This window comes from Vitis vinifera, chromosome 7, assembly GCF_030704535.1.
Source record: "Vitis vinifera cultivar Pinot Noir 40024 chromosome 7, ASM3070453v1".
Taxonomy (NCBI): Eukaryota; Viridiplantae; Streptophyta; class Magnoliopsida; order Vitales; family Vitaceae; genus Vitis; species Vitis vinifera.
In genome coordinates this window covers 222,234-232,500 of record NC_081811.1, presented here as the reverse complement: position 1 = coordinate 232,500, position 10,267 = coordinate 222,234, and the positions used below count along the sequence as shown (strand labels likewise).

General features: G+C 37.8%; 2 protein-coding genes across 5 annotated transcripts in view; one reads left to right on the top strand and one right to left on the bottom strand.

The window, feature by feature from the left end:
- LOC100266515 (flowering locus K homology domain) overlaps positions 1 to 4,504 on the top strand; it is an 18,042-nt gene extending 13,538 nt beyond the window's left edge. The window contains exons 6-7 of one of the 2 annotated variants that reach the window (XM_010653646.3): positions 3,095 to 3,280; positions 4,091 to 4,504. In XM_010653646.3, coding sequence (XP_010651948.1) covers positions 3,095 to 3,280; positions 4,091 to 4,276 — 372 coding nt within the window. In that variant the 3' untranslated portion in view covers positions 4,277 to 4,504. Of the gene's footprint in view, positions 1 to 3,085; positions 3,281 to 4,090 lie in introns of both variants that reach the window. The other variant, XM_010653645.3, reaches the window with a different exon arrangement.
- A 1,207-nt stretch (positions 4,505 to 5,711) lies between these two features.
- On the bottom strand, positions 5,712 to 9,307 carry LOC100261309 (uncharacterized). 3 transcript variants are annotated; one of them, XM_019221165.2, is made up of 4 exons: positions 9,185 to 9,307; positions 8,960 to 9,004; positions 8,349 to 8,469; positions 5,712 to 8,213 (listed from the first exon to the last, which is right to left on the bottom strand). In XM_019221165.2, the coding sequence occupies exon 4, from the start codon at positions 8,142 to 8,144 to the stop codon at positions 5,886 to 5,888; it is 2,259 nt and encodes a 752-aa protein (XP_019076710.1). In that variant the 5' UTR covers positions 8,145 to 8,213; positions 8,349 to 8,469; positions 8,960 to 9,004; positions 9,185 to 9,307; the 3' UTR covers positions 5,712 to 5,885. The 3 variants fall into 3 exon arrangements, with proteins under 3 accessions (XP_019076710.1, XP_019076708.1, XP_019076709.1); XM_019221163.2 differs by having other exon boundaries at positions 8,349 to 8,440; XM_019221164.2 differs by having other exon boundaries at positions 8,349 to 8,440; positions 8,960 to 9,281.
- Between the last annotated feature and the right edge of the window lie 960 nt (positions 9,308 to 10,267).

Sequence of the window (10,267 nt, the reverse complement as noted above, 5' to 3'; positions counted from 1 at the left end):
GGTTTCTTTCCGTCATAAATCTCCAAGACCATTTCCCCAAAAGGGCCTTATTGAAAAGTGAAAGGCTTCTAAAACCTAAACCCTTTTTTTGTTTCTCCATGCAAACAATTGGCCAATTAACTAAATGGGGCTTATTCACCAAAGCCCCTCCTCCCTAGAGGAAGTCTCTTTGAATCTTTTCCAATCTAGCCACCACTTTTTTGGGGATAACAAAGAGTGACATATAGGAAATGGGTAGATTAGATAATGTGCCCTTAATGAACGTCTATCTTCCACCTTTCGAAAGATATTGCTTCTTCCACAAAGCAAGCCTTTTTATAACTGCTCCTCCACCGCATTCCCAAACCTTATCGGGCTTGTAAGGAGCATCTAAAGGGAGACCTAACTGGTTGGAAGGGTATCCACCGTATAACCTAAAACCTCGACAAACTCCTCTAAATTTGGAATGTACCCAATGGAGATCAATTCACTTTTCTCAAGATTAATCTTTAGACTTGAGCATGCCTCAAACCACATAAAAACCCAACTTAGGTACTCTAGATTTTCCTTATTGGCATCACAAAAAATGAGAGTATCATTTGCAAAAAACAAATAGGAGACCTCTACTCCTACCTCATGCCTTTCTTTAACCTGGAATGCCTCAATAAAGTCACCATCCTTTGCCCTAGAAAGCAAGTAGGAAAGGATCTGCATCACTAAAATAAACGAATAAGGAGAAAAATGGTCTCCTTGTCTCAACCCTCTAGAGTTGTTGAAAAAACCAGAAGTGCCATTGACTAGAATAGAGAAACGGACCATAGAGATATACCATTTGACCCAATCCAACCACTTGGAGCCAAAACCCATTTTATCCATAATTGCCATGACACGACTCCAATTTACATTGTCGTACGGTTTTTCTATATCTAGCTTGCATAAGATCCTCTCAAATTATCTTTAAGTCTAGAATCAATGATTTCATTAGCTATCAATACAACATCTAAAATTTGCCCCCCACCCCCACCCCCAACAAAAGCATGCTGAAAATCTGAGACCAAAGTGTCCAACTTTTTTAGTCTATTAGCTAGTAAACCCCCAACCAAGCTAATAGGCCTAAAGTCCTTCAGCTCTTCAGCCCCCCTTTTCTTAGGCACCAAAACTGCAAAAGTAGCATTTAAACTTCTCTCAAAGCATTCTGACTCATAGAATTCACCAAAAAAGCCCATAACCTCGCTTTTTACAAAATCCCAACAGCTTTGCCAAAGGGCCAAAGTAAAACTGTCCGGACCTGGTGCATTATCTCCACACAAACTAGACAAGGCTGAAAAAACCTCCTCTTCAGAAAAAGGAAACTCCAAGGCTGCCGAATCTGCCAACGACAGAGAGTTAAATACTAGCCCCTCTATGCTCGGCCTCCACTCCCCCATCTCAGAAAGCATCAGTTGAAATGCTTCTGCCACCCCCTCTTTAATACCACTCTTCCCCACTAGTAAAACACCATTTACCTTTAACTTTTCCAGAAAATTCCTCCTTCTGTGAGCGTTAGCCATTTTGTAAAAAAATATTGGATTTTTATCCCCTTCTTTTAGCCACAACTCTCTTGATTTCTGCCACCAAAACATCTCCTCCAACAGTGCCCATTTTTTAAACTCATCTTCCACTCCTTTATCCTCACTCTTTCTCTTTCTCTTTCCTCTTGGATATCTTCTAACTCATTCTATCCTCTTTATCCCTTCTGAAGCTTGTCTGTAATCTTTGTAAAAAAGTTGCCATACCTTCAAGTTCCGGATCATGGAGCTATCTTAAGAAGCAGGGACTCCACTAACCTTACTCTATTTAAGCTCAAAATGGAAATAAAACACCAGGTAAGAGTTCCTAGAAAAATGATTGACATATGCTTTTACCCCTTAGATTTAAGCTGTTTTAATTGAAGAGTGAAAATTTCAGAAGAGATATTAGGCTACAAACCGGACCTGGTTTCCTTCCATTCACCCGCATGTCAAAGTTTAAGAGCTAGAAGCTTTAATTTTGTAAAATTAATGTTCTTTTGCTTAGTAACCTGCTGTTGTATTACTGTTTTGAAATTGAACAATTTGATGTGTTAGTTACAAGTCTGTGGCATGAGACCAAATTTCATGGGAAGTCAGCGTTGATAGAGTTACATTGAACCATCCTAGATTTCATAATTATTTGAGGTTTGCGATGTGTTTATCAGTGTTTTTAGAACTGAATTGGTCATTGAATTGAAAAAGTTTCCTGGGTCACTCATTGGACCAGTGGTTCAACTGCAGCAAACTATGATGTCAACATGATATCATAAATATATGATTTATATATTTTGAAAATTAAAAATAATTATAAGTAGTTAATATATATGTATTAAAATTAATAGATTGAATCATGATAACTATAAAATGTGAATGTACTACAATTTGTAAGGTACTGATGCGGAGAGAGGAAAAAAAAAAGTTCAAGTCACAGAGAGGAAAAAAAGAGTCGTCCAGTTTTTCAACCAAACTGATAACATGACCGGTGGGCAGTCCAACTGGCCAGTCTAGTCTGGTTCCAGAAACCATATTGTTTATATTGGAATCTTTTGGGAAGGAAAAAAATGTGGAAAGCCTACACTGGTGATGGAATTTACCAAGGATCTTTCTAGACAATTAGTAAATCTCATTATCAGTTTTCACTTTTATGGCTTTTATGTAGAGTACAAGTTAAACATTTTTGACAAATGTATTAAATTATTTTGGAAAATTAATAAAAGGTAATTATTAAATTGAGCATGATTAATGAGCCATTAGATTCTCCGAATAAAGAAGTTGCAATCAGTTCCTTTTATTTTCACAACATCGGTCACAATTTTTTGACGTATCTGACTTTATGTTTGATTATGTAGAGTACAAGTTAAACATTTTTGAAAAATGTATTAAATTATTTTGGAAAATTAATAAAAGGTAATTATTAAATTGAGCATGATTAATGAGCCATTAGATTCTCTGAATAAAGAAGTTGCAAGCAGTTCCTATTATTTTCACAACATTGGTCACAATTTTTTGACATATCTGACTTTATGTTTGATGTTGCTGTGGTGGTTGTTCTGTAGATCACACAGTACATGCAAGTTCCTCTATCATATGCAGATGCTGTAATTGGGGCATCTGGTGTAAATATAAGCTATGTACGCCGTACCAGTGGGGCAACTATAGCAATAGAAGAAACAAAGGGAGTACCTGGGGAGATGACTGTTGAGATAAATGGATCTGTTTCACAAGTCCAAACTGCTCAACAGTTGATACAGGTATTCTTTGAATCCCTTGACATTTTTAGTGTGTATAATTTTGCCTTAAGTTTGTTGGTTCTAGCTTTGATCTGTTTGGTTATGGCTTTCGGCTGTTGGCTTATTGTTTCTACTGGTATTTTCCATGCACTTACAATGTAGTGTCCAGAAAGCTATGGTAGTAATGCATGGTTGAGTTTACAGAGCGATATTGACCAAGACTTGAATTTTTAGCGAGTAGCAATCCGAGACCACATAAAAATATAGTACCTTTTATTTCCAGTTCTGCTTCTTTCTGAAACCAGTAGTAGCCACTTATGCACTAGTTATGTCTCTGAGATGCAGCAGTTGGACCATGGCAAATTATTGTTCCCTCTTTTCCTCTCCTACATGTGTGTCCGAGCATGCCAAAACTGTGAAAAAACCTGCAAAACCCTCTTACCATCCCATGAGATCTGGCCATGAAATCTTTGCTTTTTGTTCAGTGGAGCACTAAAATTTAGTAGAAGCAACATTTGGTGGTACCCATGAATTGCATCATGGCCCTGTTTTCCAAGTTGAGGTTATTATGTGCATGCTTGGTGTTACTTCTATCCAGTAAAATATTAAATGAGCATGGCTTGACTTGTGTTGCACAATAAGTGAAAACATGCACATTGGTTTTAGTGGGTACCCAATATCCAAATGTCATATATTTGGTGAACTGGCACCTCACTACCAGTTATCATGGTCTGATGAACTATGTTTCTTGTGCTATTCATATATAATCAAGCATTTGATTATGTGTATGATGTATCATATATTAGATTAATCATGTTTTCCTTGATGCAGAACTTCATGGCTGAAGCTGCCAGCTCAACACTGAATCTCGCAGGTGGAGCAATCAGCCAAGGATATAATCCATTTCCAACTCATGGCGCTGTCTCTACGTCTCAACCATCCAATGTCATTGAACATTTAGGCCCTTCAGCTGGTGGAAGTTATGGTTCAGTATATGGCTCCCATTCTGGCTATTGAGAAGCTAATATTTACCATCCTAGTCCAATTCGGGCCAAGTTTCAAGTAAACAATATGTTAGCACCAAAGCTTTTGTAGAACATACTGGGTAGTTCAATGCAGGGAATTAGTAATGTGGGATCCAGAAAGTTTTAATTAGGGACTACCAAATGTTTTTCATTTCTCTTACAACATACATTGGGTGAAACAATCAGGTTGGACCTTTCTAAGCTGGTTCTATTTGGTTTCTGATGGTGCTGCTTTGGCTGCTCTCTGTTGCAATTTGTGTGCTCACCTGTCCCATTTTCCTTACTGCTTACCATGACTAATACGCTGCTATTTTCTCTCCATGCAACTAACTATATGGACATGGGAATTCTTATTCATTTTCTTTCAACATGGTGGGTAGACATGGCTTTGATTAGGTAATGGGTAATTGGTAATTGGCATTGGTGATCATTGTTTTGGAGTTTGGTTGGTCCTTGGTAGAATTCAACTACCTTTGGTAGTTGTGGATGACCCAACCCCGCCCCTGCAGTTGACATGCATGCCTAGAGCTCAGGTGGAACGAAGCTAATGAAGTAGGGCAGCTGTGTACAATCTTAGCTTCCTAGCTATTTTGATAATACCAGTGTGTAGTGTGTAGTGTGTAGTGTGTATGACCTTTTTGGTTGGTGATGATAAAATGTCTAAACCAATACAAGCACATCAGGGTTCGTTTAGGAAATTATGTTTAAATTAGTTATTTTTAGAATAGAAAATAGTATTTTAAATTAAAGGATTTTAAGAGAGTTTATTTAAAAAAATAATGAAAAATTGTTAATTTCACTCATGGTATCCCTTATCACTATTAGTTTGAATGGAATTCATCCTAATTAAATAATTTTAAAATATTTTTAATGATTGTAGGACCAAATTCCATATTCAAAAACTAGGAATCAGGAGAACTAGTGTTACCATGTTATTTCCGAATATAGTATCAATTTTATATGCATTGAAAGATAGGGGTCCACCATACCCATTCTCGGCGGATACTGATTTTCTAACCCCTAGAATTTTCCAAAATGAATTCATCTACAAAATTCTTCCGTGTTGAATGAGAACATATATTTGGATATTTACTGAAAGTGTAGGAAACCCACTAGAGGATCAGCTACTGCCTCATCCTTTAACCTATGGGGATAATATTAGTAGTCGATTCCAATTCCAATTATTGTTTCCCTTTACAGGCAGATTCTCACTCGTCTGCACTGAACGCCGTCCGCGTTGGTCCTGAGCCGGGATCCAACTCTTTTCGCGAACTTCAAAGTTATAATACGTAATTCAAACATGTTCCAGGGAACATATCAACACCCATCACAAGAGCTATAATGAGAGTTACTTATTATAAATTGATTTTGATTTCCTATAAAAAAAAAAAAAAAAAAATAGAGCTAGAATGAGAGGGACTATAAGCTGGTTTTAAAACTCTTAACAATTAATTCAACTTTTCCATAACATCTCCTATTTTCATGTGGATACCTTTTAAGTATATGAACACATAACACATCTAAACTGCAGATTGAAGCTCCCGATATACTAAAGAAAACCTAAATTTTCTTTACAGGGTCAAAGAGAATATACTGGTGATCTATATAGGTGCTGCACAGGTTGTTCTAAAATGCCCCGTCTGATTACAGCGGCTGCAATGAACTACCCTCTTCACTCGACCGCGATCTTCTGCTCGAACTCGCCTTTTCCTTGGTCGCCCTTGTGGCCGGAGGGACTTTGGTGGGTTTATAATGGTCTCGACGGCATTATCACCTCCATCCTGTGATCCATCTGCCATCTCTTTCCAAAGGGTTTTGTCTGGAATTGGGTGTATGGTTTGAGAGTATGCCTTGCGGTAGGTTGCCACAGTGAAACAACTTTCAGTATACCGATGAACATTCTGTCTGCAAGAGAGGAGAGCTGCCACAGCATGAGCACATGGGAGCCCATGCAGTTGCCATCCGCGGCACAGGCAGCAGCGGTTCCTGATATCAACTATATTCGTTCCTTCATGGGATATGACCTCAAATTCAGCTTCATTGGCTCGGAGAACCTGGTAAGTACGCGCTCGCTCAAGAGCCTCTGACACACGCCTTTCAGCTGAGGGAACGAGTATGCTGGTCCATTGCATGCTGGTTTCACGTCGTTCATTGAACCAAGTCATCAGTTGCCGACGAATACACTCCATCATTTGAATTATTGGAAGCCCAGATGCTTCGAGTATCCATGTATTTAGTGATTCCACTACATTTGCTGTCAGATGGCCAAAACGGGTTCCCTCAAAATATGCTGTTGCCCACAAGCGAGGCGGGATTCGTCGAATCCAGTAAGCAGCTTCTTGGGATATCTCCTCAATCTCAAGGATTTTTGCTTCAAATTCGATTACGGTAAGAACCTGGGCAGCTTCCCAAAGAAGGTTAACAAGCAGAGTATTGTTGAACTCTTTTCGGAAACTGTCGCTGAGATGCCGCATGCAGAATCCATGAAAAGCAGTAGGAAAATTAGCTTCGACCCCTTCCACAATAACCTTCTGTCTATCAGACAAGATTGTAAGCCTTGGCATGTTCTCTGTATTAATTTCAAGGAGGTTGTGCAGCTCAGATAGGAACCACATCCAGTTATCATCATTTTCTTCATCAACAACCCCAAATGCCAAAGGAAATAGAGCACCATCTCCATCAAAACCAGTGGCAAAAAGCAATGTCCCAAGGTATTTGCTTTTCAGAAGGGTTCTGTCGAGCCCAATTAGGGGCCGGCATGCATTCAGAAATCCATAGATTGAAGCTTGAAATGAAACAAAAAGGCGGTGGAAAGAGTTATCCATAGGATTTGCATAAACCAATGCAATACTTTCAGGATTGGTCCGTCTGATTTGGTCGCAGTACTGTGGAAGAAGACGATATCCTTCCTCAAATGACCCACGAACAGCAGCCATGATCCGCTCCTTTCCTCTCCAGGCTTGCTTGTATGATAGGGTAATCCCATGAACTCGATGAATCTCTTCTAGTATCTCTTTTGGTTTATAATGAGGGTTTTCTTTCAGGCTTTGTTCAACTGAACTTGCGACCCACTGTACTGAAGCTTGTTGATGACCGAGATGTGTAATTCCACCACAAGTATGTGATTCATGGATAGTCCTGATTGTGAAGGTGGGAACACCTGGAAGCTTTGCACAATGAATTCGCCAAGGGCATCCATCACTTGCACATTTGGCAGTGAAACGAGTCTTGTCAGACTTAACTGTCTGTATCTCAAAATGAAGAGCAATGGCAGTGTCTCTCAATGCCCTCCTACAGCTCTGCACATCAGAAAATTCCTGGCCAACAACCAGTTCATGGTTAGGAGCTGGAACTACGGTCCTGGACTGAAGGACAGGAGAAGAAACCAGTAGCTGAGAGTGCTGAGCAGTCATACCAGAGGCATCCACAATACTGATTTCCCCACTCTGGCTCACAGTCAGCTCTATGTTCTCATCAAGATCATGGTTCTCTACAAGCGCCAATTCATGATTCTCGGACAAACTCAATGCATGATTCTGAACAGTAAGACCCAACTCATTATCATGGTTATCAACATCATTATGGTGTTGATCAACATCAGGATCATGATTCTGGGACATATCTAATCCATTCTCATCCACACGATCAAACCCATTCTCGTGATTGTGGTGGCCATGAGCATGCCGGAGAGCCATTTCATGTTCATGGTTCTGGCCAAGGGCTAGTTCATCATCATGTGCATGTCCCAAAACCAATTCATGACTGAGAACCAAATTGTGATTATGCCTGAGTCCCAGTGGTTGGTTGTGGCCAAGCGATAAATCATGATCATTCCCAAGAAGCAAATCATTGTTCGACATGACTAATCCAAACTAATAATTCAACTTATTCCCCACAAAACTTACTTGATTAGGTTTTTCCAAGAAACCCTGTTCACAAAAAAAAAAAAAAAAACATTTCTATATCAAAATCAGAATCCTTTTTTTTCCCCCTCGAATACTCATGAATGTAGTACAAGAAAGAAGCAAACATCAAAACATGAAACAAATATAACAGGAAAATACCTTAAACAGATGGTAGACTCAATTTGTTCTATTCTTTTACCTTCTCCCCAATTGAAGAACTTCCCAGCAAATATATCCACAAAAGCAGTGCCCTGAAGCATCAATTTCAATGAAATTCAAGCTGACAAAACCATGGAGGAAAAATGCAAAAGTCACAAGAAAAGAAATCTAGTAGAAAATTTAACCTAAAAAAAAAAAAAAAGCTTCACACAAACATTGCAATAGTTGCAAGGAAAAAAAAAAAAAAAAAGGCAAATAAATCAGCATCTAGGGTTTCTGGTTTTCATAAAACAAAAGCAACAGGAAGATAAGTTCCAACTTTTAATTTTCTCTCCCTCAGTTTTCTCCTCAACCAAACAGAGGCCAACACCCCTCCATGTGGTTCCCGGGAAAAGAAACTCGTGAAGTCGAGATTTTTCATCACATGGGAACCAAGAAAAGACAAAACTTCCACACAACACCACTCGGTTGAGTCGAGTTGGGTTTTCTTCTTTTTCCGTTTAAAAGAAGGAAAAAAGAACCGTAAGACTCCCAGGTTTATTTTCCTTTCTTTTCTTTTCAGAGAAACCAAACACGAGGGGTCTAGAGAAAATACAGGAAAAACAACTCACATGAGAAGCAACAACCAACCCAGAAAGAAGAAACTCAGCCAGAACCTGCAAAAATTGAGACAAAGAGAGATCAATCAATGACCCCCAGAAAAGCAAAAATAAAAAATGGAATTTGCAAATAATAGAGAATGAAACAGTAGATTCATTGAAGAAAAAGGAGGGAAAAGAGAGAGAGGAGGAGGAGGTGAGGATTTGATTTTGGCGGGTGGGTAAGATGGAAAAAACCTGCAAGAGAGAAGGGCAGAGAATTGCAGGGGCAAAGGGCAATGGAAGATGGGGCAAAACCTAGGGTTTCTCCCCCTTCAAGAGAGGGCATTTAAGTCATCCCCTTACCCAACCCCACCTTTTTTTTTTTAACATTTTAAATAACTTTTAATATTATATATAATATATTTTTCTTTTTTTTAAAAAAAATTATTCCCTGTTTCTACTAAAATATAAAACCTGTTTAGATTTAAAAAGGTTTTGTAAAATATTAAAAATGACTAAACTTAAAAGCACTTGTAAAAAATAAAAAATAAAAAATAAAAAATAAACCAAAAAAAATGAAAATATATAACTAACAAATGTAATTCTTTATTTTCTTTTTAGAAAAAGTCAACAGTAAATAAAATTTTATGGTTTTTATTTTATAGAAACAGTTTTTATTTTTCTCCATAAATGCATTTTCAAGAAAAAAAAGAAGAGAAAATAGGAAATAAATGTATTTCCACATAATATTTGTTTTTATGTGGAAACTGAGTAGATTTGAGTACCACGATGAATTAAGGGTACTTGTGTACTTTTTTGCTTAGTTTGTATCAAAACCAAGGGTATTTTCTCAATTTCACTAGGTCACTTGCTCCCTCTCTGTCCAAGCCCTAACCATAGCCACTTGGTCTTTTAAGGGCTATTGGTAAGTGCTACAAGATTTCATGCATTCCGACCCAAATCCATTTGTGAGGAACATTTTCTTTTTCAAGTGAAATCCTCCACTATATGAAAGAGCAAAAAATTGTTTTCCTAAGTATGGAATAAGAAGCCGTATCTTAATATATGTATGTAATTTATTTGGAGCAAATCCACCTTTTGAAATATGAGTCGAAACAATAACAAGAATATTTATAACATCTTTCACAATCTTGGAGAGATAGTTTACTAATAGATTAATGTTTAAGTTATTCAATTCATTTACATATCATGAATGTTTGAAATTCAAATTTTGTAAAGAGATATTACTTTTGTTAGTTTAAACCAAAAAGTGATATAAAATCAATTTATTTCTGATATCATATCCATAATTAGCGCATTCATTATAATTAGCAATTA

What these genes read in the sequence shown, in the direction of transcription:
- LOC100261309 (XM_019221165.2), bottom strand. Translation starts at nt 8,144, where the DNA reads ATGTCGAACAATGATTTGCTTCTTGGGAATGATCATGATTTATCGCTT.